The sequence below is a fragment of the Dermacentor silvarum genome, chromosome 1 (genome assembly GCF_013339745.2).
Source record: "Dermacentor silvarum isolate Dsil-2018 chromosome 1, BIME_Dsil_1.4, whole genome shotgun sequence".
In the NCBI taxonomy this organism is placed as follows: Eukaryota; Metazoa; Arthropoda; class Arachnida; order Ixodida; family Ixodidae; genus Dermacentor; species Dermacentor silvarum.
Genome location: NC_051154.1, coordinates 315,422,364 through 315,441,750, shown reverse-complemented (window position 1 = coordinate 315,441,750; position 19,387 = coordinate 315,422,364). Strand labels below are relative to the sequence as shown.

Here is a 19,387-nt window from a genome sequence, read left to right as displayed (position 1 = left end):
CTCGGCGGTGGAACTGGCAGAACTGTGCTATGTTACCGCGGTATTCTCCATATGTCGTACGCTGATCGGTGCATCATAAGAAAGTTGCTGGGTAAAAGTGCATAGCCGCTGTCCAAGTGCCATGCTTTGTGTACAATCTACCCGCAAATGAACACATTTCGTTCTACCTAAGAGGCAGAAGTGACGCAATGATTTTGAACCAAAGTGGTTCGTTAGCGATTTCCTTTTCTTTGCTCGAATCAACAGTGCAATCGTTAGAAGTGGCCAAATAACTCACCTGCGTACAGCGGACTTTATCCTAGCCGCCCGTAATTTCTGACTCTTTTATACAGTCGTCTGAATGATGAATGCAGTTAGCGAGCATTGCCATAATTTGTGACCAAGAACGTTGAAAACATGCTGAAAATGTTGTAAAGATCTGATTTTGCATAATCCGAGTTTCTAATCGGTGAAACATGTTCTGCCACTTGCACTAATTGCGAATGCACCAATCCAATTACGGGCACGAGACACAGGAAACATTAAGTCACCGCGTATATCCTACAGAACTGCCGCGGTGGACCCGTGGCTGTGACGTTCCGCTGCTGAGCACAAAGCCGTGAGTTTGATTCCCGGCCTCGGCGACAGTATTTCCTTGATGGTGGAATGCAAAAATCCTCGTGTACCATGCTTTAGGTGCAAGTTAACAAACTTTTGGTGGTTAAAGTTATTAAGGAGTCCCCCACTGTATGGCGTCTTTGTTAACCCACTGTAATGTTTTGGGATTGTTGACTCCATAATTTAATTTTACTTTTCTTGCAGTTGCGGTTCGCGCATGAGTTGTACCGCGCGCTACTTGCCTTATAATAAACCAAATCTAGTCGACCATACAAGCTGCATTCGTGAGCGGGCATATAATGTGTGATTTTTGTTGTAGTCTCCAAACGCCTCATGAGCTGTTACCTGCAGGCAGCCAGTCTTATCAGAATATGGTGAAGTTCGTGTAAGTACTATGTGACACTTCCTATGGCGCTATAACGCAACGTTATTCCAATGCGTTTCTCTTCTAGTTTCTGAGTTAGACGTCTGCGATTGGCGAAACATTATTGGGGCCATGTCCACTTCGCCTGTCTCTCACGAGACGTCATGAATACCGCGAAAACTCTCCATCAAAAATGACGTGCACGCTGGGAATATGCATAGTTAAGTCAAACAACTCACCTTTGACACCGTTAGCGCTCCGCGATTAGTGAAAATGCTTTCGGGCCACCATAGCTCGCCTGTCTGCAACGTGAAGGCACAAAATCACGATACGCACTACGTACTCGTGGCTCAAAGTTTCTTGTACGCACTAAAGGCGCATTACTATGCCGAACAAAACTCAACTTCTTTCGCAATGGCCGGAGACTGCCCCGTTACAAAAGTAATAGAAGATGGGTGTCCACTGATCACTCCGGCACTGTGTATAGTCGGAGCTGCTGGTGAGAATTGATTTCTTTGCCCATAATAAAATGTCATGTGAAGTATGACGTTGCCAACACCTTTCGGCACATATTCGACATCGTTATGCCCAATATTTTAAGCACCCACTTTACGGGCATTTTTAACACCACATGGCACGCCGTCGCAATCACCAACGAACCACTTAAGGTTAAACAGGGAGAAGACAGCACTACTTTCCTCACCCGGTTATCAACTTTATCTGCACTAGTTTAGCTCCACCGAAGCCCTCCAATCTTTTGCATGCTCCTCGACTCTCCTCATCCTATTATATGAGGAAAACCTGCCGCAATAGGCAATGCTATTCGCTTTGAAACCAAACAAAAGTCACCTCCTATAAACTAGGAGAGCCTTTGATTGAGCTGTTTAAAAAACCTTGCAGGTTACTGCATGTGCTTGCGTCACTGGTTATGTAAATTTGACGTCAGCAGGGAATTAAGCCGGAATGAAATAATCTTACTTTATAGTGCCCTTGGTTCAGTATATGGGCACGTATGCCGAGCCCAGATGACAACTACACTGCGCGTATGCTGATTGGCACGGTACAAGAACGCAAAATTGTTTATGCAATAAAGAATATGCGGAATTATGTGCCAAAAAACCCTGTACTGCAACTGCGGCTGGTATAGTGCGACGGAGACCGCCCTTCAATGAATTTACATGGCTGCAGGCGTCGTCGCAAGGTTAGCGAGACGAGAGCACAGTCGGCTGCTTATACACCCATCGGAATAAAAATGTTTTCGGATATATATTCCGCTGAATTACTAACAAGCACTCTCTACTCACTGACAGGTGGTGGACTTTGACACACGGAAAACCCTAGGACCGAACCAGCAAGGGGAAATATGTGTGAAAAGTCCCGCTGCCTTTAAGGCCTACTTGAATCAACCGAAAGCGACAGCTGATGCTTACGAAGACGGCTTCGTCCGCACAGGTGCGAGTCGCATTGCCCTATTCTATTTGTGTGTTTGATGCTTCGTACAAAATGAATTCACTGGACGTCTTTTACTTGCAATTGACATCATATGACGTTACCTTGAAGTAGTAAAAAAGAAAGTGGAAACCAGCACTGAGCCCGGTTAGCTACCTTGTACCGTGGAAAGGGGAAAAGGGGAGATAAATGTTAGGACAAGAAGAGAAAGTCACTGTTCTTATCACCAACGTAGTGACAGTTTTCGGCTCCATATAATAGATGGTAACTCAGTCCTGTAACCCTCAAGGACCTTACACATTGACAACAATACCTCAGTCGTATTACGCAAACATTTTTCTAAGGCAATGCTCACGCCTTGCTTTATAACCAATAGGTTATACAAATTTTGTTCACTCTGTCTTAGACTACACCAACTTCATCTGGTTTCCACGCACATAGACAAAATATATCAAAACCATAAAAGGTGCATAGGAACGATTCTTGAGTGATCACAGGCTCTTTGACTCCGCCACAAAGCCCTTGGCTGATGCAGGCCTAGAAACGCAATCCGTTAGGGGGAACCGTAAAGGCGACACAAGCACGCCTAAAATTCAGCTACCAACCATTCATTTACCCATTTAGGATATACAGAGCTAGGTACATTTTTGGCGGCATCACGAGTATCGCGAAATAAACACCAATTCACACTAAACGAGTATACGGCGTTCACAATCGGACATTGAATTCTTGTTCTTTCGCCATGAAATCGGCGAATGCTATATTCAAAATCCAGCAACAGTTTCGTCTACAACACTTGATCCCTCCTTAACGTTCTAGAAACATCAAACAAAAGTCTGATTTCGTGATAGCGAGAGCATTCTCAGTAATAGATAATTGCTAATTTTGATAGAAAAAAAAATCAAGAATGTATAAATCTGCAAACTCAAAAAGACAGGAACATAATTTCATTTTTGCATGCGCGTAGCTGCGTCAGCTGCGCGTGGCCTTCGAGATTGCAGCGGCGTGCTGCGTAGCTTCGTCTACCGCGGCCGCCACGGGTTGCTACGACGAGCCCTTTCGCCGCCGCGAGACAACTTTTGGCCGGGGCTTTGCTCTCTATTCCGCCGTGTAGCTTCCAGCGCACTAGCGAAGAGAGAAAGCGACGTGTCAGTGCGATAACTGCACTTGTAGTTGAAGGATTCGAAAATTGTTTCGGCATGAGATTCCTAAGATGACGTCCTTTTATAGTAAGCCCATTCTATGATTAGTTCGACAAGTATTTGTGGGCGCCGTTAATACGTGTATTTCCTCTGGCGCCTACTAAAAATTCATTTCCAGTCGCAACTATACTCACTTATATGCTATTGTCCGCACTGCAAAAATATTTGTAAAATGAAGCAAAGTATGGAAGTTTTATCAGCATACAATTTATTGCAATACCGTATGTGGCTATTTTTCTTCGGTACTGTGCGGTATGAGCTGTATTTTCTTTGTGTAAAACTGTGTCTACGACATCAGCCTGCTTTCGTCCCGTTGAGGCTGGGAGTATTGCAAATGAACGAATGAATCTGCCCAGAGAAGGTTTAAATCAGCCTACGCTAAAGTAGGCAATTGCTACGCGTGTCGGCTGTCCACTGAAGCGAATCCGGAATGTTCGCATTGCTGAACATTTACCGCAGGAGACAGGGGCTACTACACGGCTGACGGCTGCTTCTTCTTGTGCGGACGGTTCAAGGAACTGATAAAGTGCATGGACCAGCAGGTGCCTCCAGCCGAGTTGGAAGAGCTACTGGCTGCCGACCCCGCGGTGAAGCATGTGGTTGTGGCCGGGATTCCGCACCCACAGTATGGAGAGGCGGCCCGCGCATTCGTTGTGCACCGGCTCCGCCCTACGGATCCGCTCGAAGAACAGCGGGAAGCAGAAAGGTTGAAGGAACTGATCGTCGGTAAGCGTGCAGCGCCTTTTTTGCCAAACAACGCTTACTGCGACGCATCGCTGTAATGCTACCCATGCGAATCAGAATCAAAATTTTATTAGATAAATAATAATGAATTTCAATATGCGATATGCAGAACTAAGTCCCGCAGTATTTGATTGTATTGGGGCCTCCTAATAAAAATATATAAACGTACCGTCAATATCATGGCCGAAATATAAATTATTCAGATAAAAATATTACAAATAATTGCGAATCAATGAAGATAACACTAATTCAGGAAAATGTATGACTACTGACAGAAAAAGTTGAGTATCGGAAGCAAATCCGTAAAGACCACCTTAAGAATACAAAGTATTAGGTAGAAAACTACAGGCAAGCACATGTTTTACATAGAAGACAAATATAACTCGAGTTACGAGAACGTATCAAACAAAACGAATCAATGCACACATGCTGTGAGATGTTACGCAGAAGTATAGGCAGTAATTAGAAGGTTAGAAGCATTGTGCACCAAACTGCTTTTATTACAGTGAAGCTGTCTATGGCTAGGAGCCGGCATTTAATGGAGTCCACGCGGAAAAGCTCTCCAATAAAAATTGAGAGGGAAAGAGCCAACAACAAAAGCAAACACATATCGCCGCTCGCGTCGTAGCTAAGGACCGTCTACTTTCATGCAGTTTGTCTAAAAGTACTATTAACAATTATGGTTTGTCTCATACTCACATTCATCTGTTCTATTTAGTTTAGCAGACTGCGTGCCCTATACTCAAAGTTAGAGATGATCCACTGAACCTACAAGTTTTGTTTTTTACAGCGAAGCTGTTAAGATCTCAGTCTCGGATGGTCGTGTCCGCGTGTAGGAAAAAACTCTCATTCGCCGTATGCTGTATGTGCGAGTGAAAGCGCGCGAGGGACGCGCGCTTTCACGGGAAGCGAACGCACGGTGGAGAGTAAACGCCACTTCTTCCGTCGCGCGAATGTCCGTGGGGGGACGGGAGGGAGGGAGGGGAGGCGACGATTTGCTGCGGCACCAAATGCGTATCTTGCGACCGGGCGCAAGGGGAACTGGCGACTCATACCCCAGTCACACGGGCACTTTCAAAGTCCTTTGAATCAAAGGCCCTTTACTTCAAGGGAAGACGCGCGCTGTCACATGGGCGCATCAAAGGAGGCCTAGTTGAAGGGAGCTTTGAGTCAAGGGAATCCGCGTTTGTCCTGAAATCTCAAAGGAATACTTTTGAGCCTAGAGGGCGTCTGACAGAAGAAAACAAAATTCTGTATAAATGTGAAAAGTTATATTTTTACTTGTTAAAAACAAGTTTAACTATATTACAGAAGTTTATAAGCACTAAAGACTTTCGTGACACCCGCTGTCTCAATGATGAATGCGCCGGTACAACAGCGCCGGCACGGCCTGTCACAATCGGCAACACCGAGCAAAATGGGTCTTGGAGGGTTTACGGTAGCGCGATTAAAAGACAGAACAAAAGAAGACACACAGGGACACACACGGCACTAACTTCCATCAGTGTTTGTTATCGAAGTCCAGTTCGTATATTTAATGGCGCCGCCGTTAACCCTCCAAGATGCGTTACCAACAAGCGCACATTGCAAACCTCGTGAGCAAAATGGGTGCCATGCGCGATTTGGTTATCGGCTGCTACGCATCGAATGTCCTCGTGTTTTTTTTCGTCACTTTTGCGTTTTAGAATACATTGCGGTTTCTGTCAAAAGCTTCAGTGGAGACCACCTGGCGACCGTGTAGCACTGATACATATCCCTTGAACTAATGTTCCTTTGAAAGCTCTATGCTCCTTAACTTCAAAGGACCTTCGGTATGCCCGTGTGACTGGGGTATTAGTCACCCAGGCGAAAGAAGGAAAGCGGGGAGGCAGCGCGGGAGGGAGGGAGTGCGGCTTTTGATCTGCGAGCTATTAACTGCGTACTTGTACTTTGCGCGGCGATGGGCGGTCGCACGCACCGTATCTTGAAAGCGGTTTGCAACACGGCTCCTACCTTTGTATGTGCTGTGCTTTCGCCGCTCAGTTTCCGTTGAAGCGATAGACCGCATGAACCTTCGCTCGCTGCTGCTGGCGCGCTTGCTCACGCCAGCGTTTTTCCAGTGGTTGTGTGCGGTCATCGAGTGTGATCTATTCATGTTTGCGTGTGCACGCTGACACCACCCTTGTTAATGCAGTTAGTAAGCGAATGTATCCAAGTTTATACAGCCGATAAAACTACTATCCTTACTCCGTACATCTCGCTACTAATTTGTTATCGCAACTGATGCTTCGCCTTTCGGGCGAAACTGCGTCTTTTTTTGTTTCGTACTTTTAATATTTCAGTCTCAGGAGATTTAACATAAAAGACATGCACTGCCGTTGTTTTGTTTCATGACATTTGTTTATGGGGTGTCATTCTCAAAATTCTGAGGAGCTGTATAAACTTTGACATGTAGCAGCACCAGCAACGCACAGAACTGTTGTCGACGGCGGCGGCGTTTTGCCCGCGTTCGAGCCCAACTCGTGCGGAGTTGGTGACGTATTAATGAAGAACGTGCCAACCTTTGCCGTACACTCTATGGCGGTGTACCGTAGCGACCATAAGGCCATGGTCCCCGTGGTCACTAAATAAATGAAAACCACCAGATCATATATATTTCTCATTCTTTAATAGTTCAAATAACCAAATACACCATCACATGTTAATAATACTCATAATTGGAAATACATAATTCCCACCATAGTACAGCTTCGCTGGTCTTCATCTCCACCCCATTGGAAAGGCTGACAGTTTTTTTTTCTAAATCATCCGGATGCACCGAAGTATGTGAGGTAGAGCTGTAAAGACAACAAAAACAAGCAACTTTCCTTAATAAAAAGTATCACAACGAAATGGGTCAGTTTAGGCTAGAGAACCATGTGCGAGGATCGTATTTGTATCAAAAATTAGTCAGATCTTGCAGATGCACGGACCAAAAAGAGCCAAACGACTCGTCCAATAGAAGAGCGCTTTCCCGATAATGTGATCGAGTCAACATGACAGTATAATTACAGTTGTGTTGTTTATTTGGTTACAGCCTTCAATGCTACTGAAGAAAAAGATCCTGTGAGACACTACAAAGCAGACTTCATGTGCTTTCAAGCAGATGAATTTGTTCTCTCCAAACATTATTTGCAGTGTTCACGAATCATAGCAGTGCCAAACATTTCCAATGTTCGAATGACTTTTCTACTGAAATGACATCGGAGTATTCTTGAAAGTCGTTTTCAACGAGGTTTTCATGCCAAAACCGCATCAAGTACTTCAATGCGAAAAGAGTCCAATCCCAATATTAAATCCTAACATTGGTTAAATGAGCTGCATACTTTTATTGCGATAGCAATTATATGGACACTCAAAAGCAGATTTCTGCCGTCGGCGTCGCCGTCGCCATCGGCGTCGCCGTCGCCGTCGCCGTCGCCGTCGCCGTGAGGTTCCGTATGACGTCAATGGAGATGAAATCGTGGCCGCGCGCCGCCGAACGCTGTATGTGCGAGTGAAAGGGCGCGAGGGACGCGCTCTTTCTCGGGGAGTGAACGCACGGCGGAGAACAAACGCGCGTTCTGCGCCGTGCTTCCTTAAGGGCTGCAGAAGTAGGCGTCTCTTTCCTCCTTTACAATCACCATATATGTAGAGCAAACGCGCCTTCTTGCAAATGCGCGAGAGGCCGTGGGGGAGGGGGGAAGGGGGAGGGAAGGGAGGCGACGTTTAGCTGCGGCACCAAGTGCCTATTTATATCAGAGGCTCCGGCAACAGTCACCAACGCCGCACGCATTTTGAGCGAACGCGGGCAAAACGCCGATGGCGTCGACAACAGTTCTGCGCGTTGCCGGTGCTGCTGCATGTCCAAGTTTATACAGCTGATAAAGCTAATATCACTACTCCGTATAGCTCTCTACAAATTTGCTATCGCAATTGATGCTTCACCTTTCAGGTGAAACTGCGACAACTTTTTCATTCCTTGTTGTCGTAAAGCTGCTCTAGCTGACCTGTAAAACAATCACATAATCGCTTGGATAGCGTTGCACATCAGTCCGATAACAAATTTTGTCGTTTTTCTCAAATTCTGTTTAGGTGGATTTGACTCATTCGAAAGAAAACTCCTCATATTTCAAGAAAACTAAGAGGAAGCACGTTTATAGAAACGCCTGTCTACGAACTCTTTGATATTCATGACCTTCTGACTTCCCTAAAACGTAGTTGAGTAAACTCTTCCACCGTTTAACTGCGGCTGCGAGGACATGATTAAGCCCCTCCTCTATAACTGTCTTCGTCAAAGTGTGGCAAGAAAGTGCTCGCGACCACGTTCGAAAAACTGCACGATTACCCTTTGACGGAGGAAAAAGTCGTAGGACACTCGTGGGGACGGGTATCATTACTTAATATCTAAGTGCGCTCCTGCGATTTTTAAGAAATTGCGAATTGTGCAACCTACTGGAATCTGCAAACTGGAGGTTGCTGAGATCTTCGCCATTGCTTCTCACTCCTAATACTTCCCAGTCTAATAGCTTTAATACTTCTCCTAAGCATGTAGTGAATAGCATTGGAGTGATTATGACTCCTCGCCTGACATCGTTCATGATTGGTGTTTTTTCGATTTCTTTGTGAAAAATTTGGCTAGCGCTGGAATATTTATAAAAATAAAATATTCCCGTATGCTTTCTGTACTTTTTGACTGCATGCTGTATCGGTATGTGGAATACGGCACGTTTGTTTACGGCTCGTAAATGATGAAGAGATAGTGATGTCACGATGTTGTTGCGCATGCGCGAGTGTATGTTGGGGTGTATATATTCTTGTTCATGTACGGTACTATTGTCAATGGTTGCTTTCATGCTGCCAGTATGCAGGACGGAAAATAAAGCCGTTTCTTGAAGCCTGCGCCTCCCTCTCGGGATACAACACTATGAAATGCCTATATAGGGGCTGGTAGTTCTACTTGTTTTTTAAAAGGTGAAAAGAGCGTCAAAGAACGACGGCAGTTCTCTCTACAGACCGCAAGCGCTGGTTAACAACTGGGAGGTTTATTGCGATGAAACTATAATAAATAAGGGAAACTGGGAAAATAGCCGACACGTGTCAGCAAGAAGCATTGCCGCATGATAAAACTGGCGGGGGGAAATATTCAAGAAAAAGACAGATATCAAATGATCAATCATGTGCAGAATCATGCGCGCTGATTACTTATAGATTGTCAAGGTAACTGATCTTTTTTTTTTACTTAGAGCTAAGGATGGGGTGTTGACACAAGTATCACCTGCTTTGTTATTCAGGTACGCCTCGGCGATGAGGTGAACATAAGTGCTGCGATTACTTCCTATAGCTTTGAATGTTTCAAGGTCCGGAGAGCAACCACACGCTGCAGTAAAGGGCCATGTTGCTGCCTTGTTTTTTTGCGACAGCTTTTGGAATGCTTACTGAGCCGCTGGTTGAAACAATGACGCTCTCTCTTTATCAATGACGCCTGATCACTGCAAATTTCATGTAGTACGAAATAGTCAAATATTTTGATGCAGTTGTAACAGTTCACACATCTATAGATAAGCACCTAAAGTAAAACATATAAGATGTGACCGCAGCCATGACACGAAGCGCTCAAGTGCGCCCGGTAACCATCAGCCCAGGAACTAGAGAAACCCGACACATTGCCGTCACCGACCACAGCATCTAACCCTTCAGATGCCTCAAAGCTCTCGCGCGAAAGCACTCACGTCTCAAGAGCAAAGAAGTTGGAGTTCGGCGGGGAATGCGCCTCGCAACTTGGTTGCCTGATAGCACGTGTCCTTTAGATGGGCGCCTTGCCATGGATGGAGAAAGTCCGAATCTAGACGAGTTGGCCATGCCCAGCTTGTCAAACATCTATTGCAGAACTTCCTATGTGAGACAGGCTTACTAGACGCTCATCTTTAGAACATTTGTGTTCTGAAGACAGTGTAAAATGTGTTCGCGCGAGAACGTTTTGTGTGGATGCATTAGCCCTGCGCGTATTGGAAAACGTGTATGTACCTCGCTGTACTATAGCACAGTCCCTTGACATCTGAATCGGACACGTGTAGTGATCTCATCAGCGCGGATGCGCATCGGTGATGCGCAGTATGTACAATGCCCTGGATCATGTCCTTATAAGCCACGCTTTCAATAAACCTGTGTTCATTTCCTGCACTGGCTATGTTGCTGTAAGCGTCGTCTCCCTGGGTACGTTACATCTACCTCTCCCTATCTCTCCTCTTACCCTGGTCAGGAGTTACAGGCTAGGGACACGCCCTACCTGCCGACCTCTCCTCTTTTCCTTTCACTAAAATCTCATCTAAAGAACCAAATAAAACCAATAGCTTTATTACGCATCAGCATATACGGCAAATTTACGCCAGACAACGCACGCAAGTACATATCAAGCTGTTTTTGCGTATTTTCAGCCAAAGGTTTGCTGTTTCTATTTTCCTTCCCACCTCTCAAATAAAAGGCTTAACTTCAAAAATTTCTTCACCATATTATTTTCTCCAGTTTTCAAAATTTGCGTGGTAACATTTCCATGCGTAACCTGTACAGTGGGATTTACCACTTTAACTCACTTAATTAAGCTATTAAAACATAAAAACGCAATTTAATTGTACCTGTACTACAGACGGAGTATTTTATATTTGTTTCGTTGTTGCGCAGCTTATCCGGTACAAAAAGCTTGCTTGTGTATCTGGCATTTATGTACGTACGTGTAGTTGGTAGCAGGGCACGTCTTCAGAGACATTTCTCACTGCGATTTCACGGCTACGTGTTTGCTTTTTTAACACGCAAGTGTCTGTCTCGTAATAATGAGCTTTATGCGACCAAAAGCCTAAATTTACAGAAGTTTTGCTTGCACTATTTCAGATCGACTGGCCTATCACAAGCATTTGCACGGTGGCCTTGAGTTCCTGGACAGCATCCCACAGACTGATATCGGAAAAGATTTACGGAACTCTGTTAAGATGGCCTACATTGAGCGTTGCCAAAGCGGTAAAAATAGTGGAATTCGACGGACAAACGTTAAAGATTGATTTCACATATCCATTAAATACAGAGCACATGTACGTCTGTCAGCTGGCAATCGCGGTTTCATTCACACTGTCTTGACAGCGAATAATAATGTGGGCAATAACCTGCCATCTTTTGTGCCACTGTGTTGCAGATAAGCAAGTAGGGTCTGTTCTTAAAAAATAAATAATAGGGTTTTACGTGCCCAAACCACGATCTTATTATGAGGCACGCCATAGTGGGGGACTCCGGAAAAGTGGACCACCTAGGGTTCTTTAACGTGCACCTAAATCTAAGTACACAGGTGTTTTCGCAATTCACCCCCTTTAAATGCGGCCGCCGTGGCCGGGATTCAATCCCCCGACCTCGTGCTCAGCAGCCCAACACCATAGCCACTGAGCAAACACGGCGGGTGGTCCGTTCTTGGGTAAAAATAATAGAAATATTGAGATTACCGGCGGGAGAGAGAGAGAAGAGGAGGGGGGGGGCTTCAAAGACTATTGAGAAGTCTGTACTCAAGACGTGGGCCTGCGGAATAAGGTGTTGGAATTTAGCGCCTGCTTGTGGTGGTTTTATACGAAGCCACGCCCCTGAGCCTTGCCAAATCATAGGACTGAATGGACTAGAGACCTTTATGCACATTTAAATGATCTGAAAGAGAGAGAGAACTAAAATGAACTGAAAAGAGAGAGAGAGAAGAGGGGGGGGGGGGTCACAGAGTATTGAGAAGTCTGTACTCAAGACGTGGGCCTGCGGAATGAGGTGTTGGAATTTAGCGCCTGCTTGTGGCGGTTTTATACGAAGCCACGCCCCTGAGCCTTGCCAAATCATAGGACTGAATGGACTAGAGACCTTTATGCACATTTAAATGATCTGAAAGAGAGAGAGAGAACTAAAATGAACTGAAAAGAGAGAGAGAGAAGAGGGGGGGTTCACAGACTATTGAGAAGTCTGTACTCAAGACGTGGGCCTGCGTAATGAGGTGTCGGAATTTAGCGCCTGCTTGTGGCGGTTTTATACGAAGCCACGCCCCTGAGCCTTGCCAAATAATAGGACTGAATGGACTAGAGACCTTTATGCACATTTAAATGATCTGAAAGAGAGAGAGAACTAAAATGAACTGAAAAGAGAGAGAGAGAAGAGGGGGGGGGGGGGGTTCACAGAGTATTGAGAAGTCTGTACTCAAGACGTGGGCCTGCGGAATGAGGTGTCGGAATTTAGCGCCTGCTTGTGGCAGTTTTATACGAAGCCACGCCCCTGAGCCTTGCCAAATCATAGGACTGAATGGACTAGCGACCTTTATGCACATTTAAATGATCTCAAAGAGAGAGAGAACTGAAATGAACTGAAAAGAGAGAGAAGGGGGGGGGGGGTCAAAGACTAGTGAGAAGTCTGTACTCAAGACGTGGGCCTGCGTAATGAGGTGTCGGAATTTAGCGCCTGCTTGGGGCGGTTTTATACGAAGCCACGCCCCTGAGCCTTGCCAAATCATAGGACTGAAGGGACTAGAGACCTTTATGCACATTTAAATGATCGCTATGCTGTCCAGCAAATCAACACGCTTTCCGAACAATTATAGAAGAAATGATGCAAGACTGATACAGAATTCGTATCTGCTACATAAGAATGGTACTCAAAATATATGAAGCTATTAGATTGAATACGGGGTCATTTAAGCAGGACGCAGTGAATTTTCAAATTCATTATCGTGTGCACTCTGTGGCATTGAAGTCATTTTCATAAAAGAGCTTCATATGCTTCGCCTATCCCAGATAATGAAGCATTTCATTTCGCACAATCCCTCCGGTTTCTCCTATCTATTGTGTAGTTTTCACATGCTTAATCGTCGCAATTAATTTGACTTTCTTCATGACGCCTACTGACAAGAACACAATTGTTGCTCAGAAATTCCAATAATTCAAAGAAATTAAATTTTCATAGATCGCATGCAACGGCTACAACAAAATAAAATTTGTTCCTTTGGTGTTCCGTAAAGGGGTACCTAAACAATTTGAAAATGGAAAGGAAAAGCTGCCATTCTGTACACAGTGCCGCTATGAAGCAAAGTATTATTCTAGTCACGCAGAAGGGACTCAAAATCTGGCATTATAGAATCTCCCTTACAGCTCTCCAAACGAGCCGTTTTTTCTTTCTTTCTTTTCTTCTTGTTTTGCCTGAGGAAGCCTCAGCAGTTACATTACATGAAGTGCGACGGTCAATCAACGCTAGCCATTTCAGTGCTCACTAATGTGCTCACTGAAGCAGAAGTTAGATTTGCATTACCATTCGATACTCAGATCTGGGCTTTAAACAAGTAAAGCAAAAACATATAAGAATTAAAGCTCGCAACAACTAAACCAAAAGCTAAAGATTCCACAACCTCATATCCTGTACGGCATGAACAAGAAAGAGCAAAAAATGAGTTCATGATCATACATTATTCATCTCGACCACTGTCAAAAGCTGTGTGTTCGTAAGCTTCTTGCTTATAGCCACTTCCAGCGAACAGCATGACACAACGTAGTTCAAGTATATAAGAATGTCGCTTTTAAGACATTTCATGACATTAAAGTTCTCGCTTGAAACAACCTGCCAAAATGCGCCAGAGGAAACTGAAATCAAACATAACATATTTCAGAAAAACGATAGAAAGGTACATATCTTTTAATATAGTTTAGAGACATAACTGCGGCGCAGTGCTGTTTTGAGGAGCAACTTTTCGCTACTGGTGCAGTACGCGGTTTAAAAGACGGACAGTGCCAATATTAAATCACAATCAGTGTCACTTCACACGGCACTGCACTCCATCGCAGCTGGCAGAGAAGTTTCAGAACAGTTCCTATCACGAAACGAAGAAAACGCCGTGAGATTCGCAAGCACAGTGCTTGTTGGCTATTTCGTTCACAAATTACGCTTCCACGTGTGCCTGGTAATTCTTCTTGTATCGATGTATGATCCACAACACAGCAGTAGCAGCAACAGCCAGCGCAAGACCCTCCTGAAAGCTATTCTGGTCAAGTAGTATTACTTCTATGGTTAAGTAAATGTCCAAATCGTGGTGGCTATGACGTTACCGGCCTATGGGCACCCAAAGCAGGCCAAAGGTATGTCCTCCAATATTGTGGCTCTTGCAACTGCGTAATGCCGCAATGGTGGAGGCCACCGCAAAACGTTACCGGAACCCCGAACTTTGTCGCCTTGTTGTGAAGCGAAAGCAGTGGATCTTATGAGTGCATATCACTTTTCGACGTGTTTTCTCACAAAAATCGACAATCTCTTAAAGCTGACCAGTTTACATTTATAGGTGCTTTGTCTTCACTTTCAGGCAACGTCCTATTAGTTTCCTTTAATGTGGACGAGCCGGCGGCAGGGGGAAGGGAACAAAGTGTGCAAAGGGGGACGCGCACAAAGCTGCTTTTTATATATACTGCAACAATAATTTCTTTTTTTTCACAGAATAATTTAACTAAGTTGACACTTGAAACCAGCTCAGCTTTTTTCGGTGTTCGACCTGTGCACTTTTTATGGTCATCACTTGCTCTCACTCCGCAGCAGCTGTATTCGGCAGCCTTTCGATGTTAGCGCGGCTACGTTCGAGCACCACGTTACATTTTGTTTTGGCTCTTTCTATTTTTTTATTTTTTTTTAAGAGAGACCGTGACGCTGCTGTCCAGCCATGTTCCAGCTTATTAGCGTACAATTTATATGGCGGAGTGCACGCACCTTATTACCTTGCTACACAGCTAGTTAGCGGCATTGCAATAGAAGTACGTGCTACGGCCGTAGTAAAGCAGTGTAGCTGATCAGTGGAGTACTCCGTTGTCATCACACCGTTCCCTTCATACAGCGCACGCTAATTTTCCTTGAACTATGCTGACGTCACCGCAGGCACACTTACTCCAGTCAAACCTCTAAAAAAATTAGTGCTATTAACAGTTTACTAACATATTTCTTTAAACATTTTTGCAACGGCTCACTAAATTCTGTGACATTACTCAACATTATCGAATGCAAAGGCGGGAGTATCCACTGCCTCCCCCCAATCTCAATCGGGCCCAGTTCGTTCAATGGCGGCAGCTACAAACACGAACATACGCGAACCCCGTCATCATGAACCATATATACCCCTAATTATATACAACTAATTTATGCCAGTATTGTAACACCAGAGCCACACTAGATCACATCCTATGGGCATGTCCAGTATTAATCAGCAATACTTACTGGGGTTGCGGCCTCCAATGAGGGCCTTCGGGCGCGTTGGCGGACTGCGCTGCTCAGTTCAGGTCTGGACCAGCAACTGTGGGCTATCCAGCAGGCCGAGGAAGCTGCCGGGAGACACGGTCTCTCCGCTGGCTCCTAGGTGGGAGCCCAGCCCAGCAATCTGCCGGAAATCAATAAAGTTATTTTCTCTCTCTCTTTGCAACACTCCATCAACAATTGGCTACCGACTTGTATTTGAAACAGCTTTATATATACAAAGGAAATAATTGTGGAACTGCCGTGTAGTGCGTTTGGAAACAACTCTAAGAGGTATAGGAAGCTGCGTGCTCGTGAAATTCTTTAGTATTCCACAGCAGCAGATAATCATTCAGGTGCAATCCTCGAAGACGAGACCAGCATTACCTCCGTGTTTCCTTTAATTGGCCTTAGAAACAATGGTTACTGTCGAACTGGCTCCGATTGCAAACCTGCTTTAGGGGTAAAATACTAGTGTCTAGCTACAATTTATTGAAATGTGTCTTTATAAAAAAGTATAAAAAGTGATTATTTGCTTCCCGCTAAAAATTGCTGTTTAAAGAAAGTAACTTACATTTATATAGAAATTATAGTGAAAACTGCCTATAAAAAAGTCACTTTAAATTTTAAAGCGCGCTAATAAAAACTGTCTTTATAAGAAAGTAACTTCAATTTCTAAAGACCCTCTGTCAAAATTTTTCTTTATAAAAAGTAACTTCAATTTATAAAGACGCTTTATTAAAAATTGTGTTTCTCAAAAAGTACCTTCAATTTTTAAACACATTATTTAGATAACGTTCTTTAAAGAAACGTAACTAGGCTGTCTTTTGATACTGAATAAACAAGTACTACTAGATTCGCTGTATCGGGAAGCGTTGCGCATACACACGAACAAACACAGGAAAAAAAAAGGGAGACGTAAACGGAATTGCGCTGTTTCCGTTTACGTCTCCCTTTTTTTCCTGCGTTTGTTCGAGTGTATGCGCAACGCTTTCCGATACAGCAATGCACCAACTCGCCCAGCAAGAAGTTCTTCTAAGTTACTACAAGATTGTACAGGTAAATATAATCTCACTAAAGTCACAAGGAAGTTGCTAAAAATACTGAAGAATGATATTAGTAATTTTTGTAAGGGAAAGTTCCTCGAAGGTATGCAACCGCAAGCATCAATGCAACAGCACCAAGTGCTGTCGTCATGAAGACACTGGAATGACGACAGCACTTCGTTCACTGGCTGCCAAGACAGCGAAGAGACAATTATGCAAGAAGAATGTCGCGAATGAGTGCTACCCCACACAGAAGTTGCCCTACCTGAACAATGCGTGTAACACGGACGCATCGGAGCCGTCACCGAGCTTTAGTGCGGAAGGCTGTCTCAGCGACAACGCCATCATCTCAAGAACAGCTTCTTCTTCGCGATGCGCGAAACACTGTATTCGTCCGTTACAGTTCTGCCTTCTGTGGCTTTCATACTACGTTTACAGCCACCACACATCGAGCCTGTGCGTATACATTTATAGCTCAAAGCTTGAAATGTGAGCACTGATTGAATTACTTATTGGAAGCTCTTTAGCGAATTCACGGACTTAACCTCTGAACATGGGGCTGTAATGACGTCTCCCGTCAGAACAAATGAGGCAGTTGAAATGTGCTTCGAGCCTCAATAGCACTTGGACTGTGGTAGACACTGGGAGGTTCTCGATAATTTAGGCGCGATGTACATTACTCAAAGCTTGCAACTTATTTAACAACGTGGTAACGCAAGTATATTCGGTGCAGCCTTCGGACCCACTTTTTTTTTTCGAAGTGCGCAATATGCGCAGCCTTCTTACCAATAGCAGAATAAGTTGGCTGTATAGCGAGATTTACGAAGAAGCCATGAAGAACACACCCGACAAGTATGTCGCCATTCTGACTGCGCAACATACACGACAGACTTCGCTGCGACGTACCCCGGTTTCGTTCTAGCAACTCGGTTCCGTGGCTGGCTTCCGCACGAACATTATCGCGCCCTAGTGCTTGCGCACTGGAGTTGCCAGTTCGTTCCGGATTGCTAATAAGATTGGGCCGCCTCACGGTAGCACCACCCTCTTCTGCTCGGCGGGATGTGTCAGTGTATGCTTACTTCATTCCTCTCAACGCGTATAGAACCCTCGTTCATATTGCGAGTTGGTGCTCCCAAGCGTTCTCAGGGAGCTCCGGTGGTGCGGGCGCTCAAGCGTGATATCATTCGATCTTCCTTGCAGGAGCCACAGTTTCACACTCGATCGACTCCAGCAAAGTATCCTCTATGCCGGTAAAGTTTATACCTGAGTTGAACGGGAAAACGTTCCTACTTCTATGCTTATTTTTTTTCTGCACGCAATCGCAGCTCACTGCTCCAGCCTTCTGGAAAGCGCCGAAACCAATCTTTGTAAGGAGTCACACAGCTACATTTTGTCGTTACGTAGAGCTCGTTTTACGTCATCAGTCATTTTTAAAGAATATCGAGTTCTGTCTGACGCACACGGTAAGTTTTAAGAAGAGAAAGCTTTGCACAAAAACTTCAAACCCGAATAAACAAAACTGAAATGTGAAAAAAAAAATCTGAACAGGCTCTCGAAAATATATGAAGAAGAATTTGACTGACTTTTCCATAATTCTGTGTCGATAGCTAGTCCTTTTGCTAGAAAGGTAAAGTAATACAGAAGATTTCAAAACTCGTGTCAAACGCAAGCATTTGTTGTAGCAATCGATCACCGTAACCGGATAATAGCAACAAAAGATAGCAGGAAGGATGCTGCCTCTGTGATTTCTCTCAAGAACCACGGGATGTGCACATGGACGAAAGTTTTGTGTCAAAGAATGGATAGCCATAGCCCTTCCAAGGGAGGAACTTTGAAACAACTGACTCTGCAGGGTCGTCCGTTCTTTGTGTATGGCATCTCATTAGTATTCAAAAGATCAGAACGACGGTTAGTTTGCACGACACTCTGCTGAATAACTTGCGAACAAGATATGTCCACCTTAGGCGTCGTATCAGTGACTTTTTCCCCCGTGAAGTTGACATAATGTTTTAACGCATACTTGCCTGAGTAAGAACTGAGGCCCTATATTTTGGGGTTATTTCGCTTCGAATTTCATTGTTTCTAATGATGCGTTGTGGCAGGTGGCCTATCATGGAGATAACAGAGGCGTAACATCATGCATACTTATGCTGAAGTACGAAAACAGTTGAAAATAAAAGGAATCTTTACAAAATGCAGCCAGTCGGAGTTCGTGATACTAAAAAACAGAAAACTCATCTTACGTCATAGCGTTTTTTTTTTTACTCGCCAGTATTATGGCGCCTGTTACTCGTGATGTCGATGTACATGATAACGAATTGATAGCTGTCGCAATGTCTAGCAGGTAGGCATGTGTTTACCATGTATAATATTTATTGCATTTTAAGGCCCATATTTCATTGACATTACAACGCCCTCAATTGCACTTGCTAATATGAGCTTCTTGCGTTGATATCCCCTAATTTTCAAGTTTCACGATATGCACTTCATGAATCTTGAGGGTATACAGGTAGTATTTTAGCGTAAAATACAGCAGCCAAAGCCAGGAAAGCCACAAAGTTATTTGCCGCGAAATGATGTGCGCAATGTCTGGGAGTAGCGAAACATTTGCACCGCTAAATAAGAGAGTGTTCCGGTACTTGCGATATTCTTGAGGCTGCCATTCAAACACAAAAACAATTACGCAAGCGGGCTTTTTCCGACAAGGTGCCTCATGG

At 44.4% G+C, this 19,387-nt stretch overlaps 1 protein-coding gene across 1 annotated transcript in view; it reads left to right on the top strand.

The window, feature by feature from the left end:
- LOC119442435 (uncharacterized) overlaps positions 1-19,387 on the top strand; it is a 49,121-nt gene that overhangs the window by 25,907 nt on the left and 3,827 nt on the right. Inside the window, exons 4-6 of the mRNA XM_049661667.1 lie at positions 2,272-2,413; positions 4,072-4,318; positions 11,219-11,367. Coding sequence (XP_049517624.1) covers positions 2,272-2,413; positions 4,072-4,318; positions 11,219-11,367 — 538 coding nt within the window. The remainder of the gene's footprint in view (positions 1-2,271; positions 2,414-4,071; positions 4,319-11,218; positions 11,368-19,387) is intronic.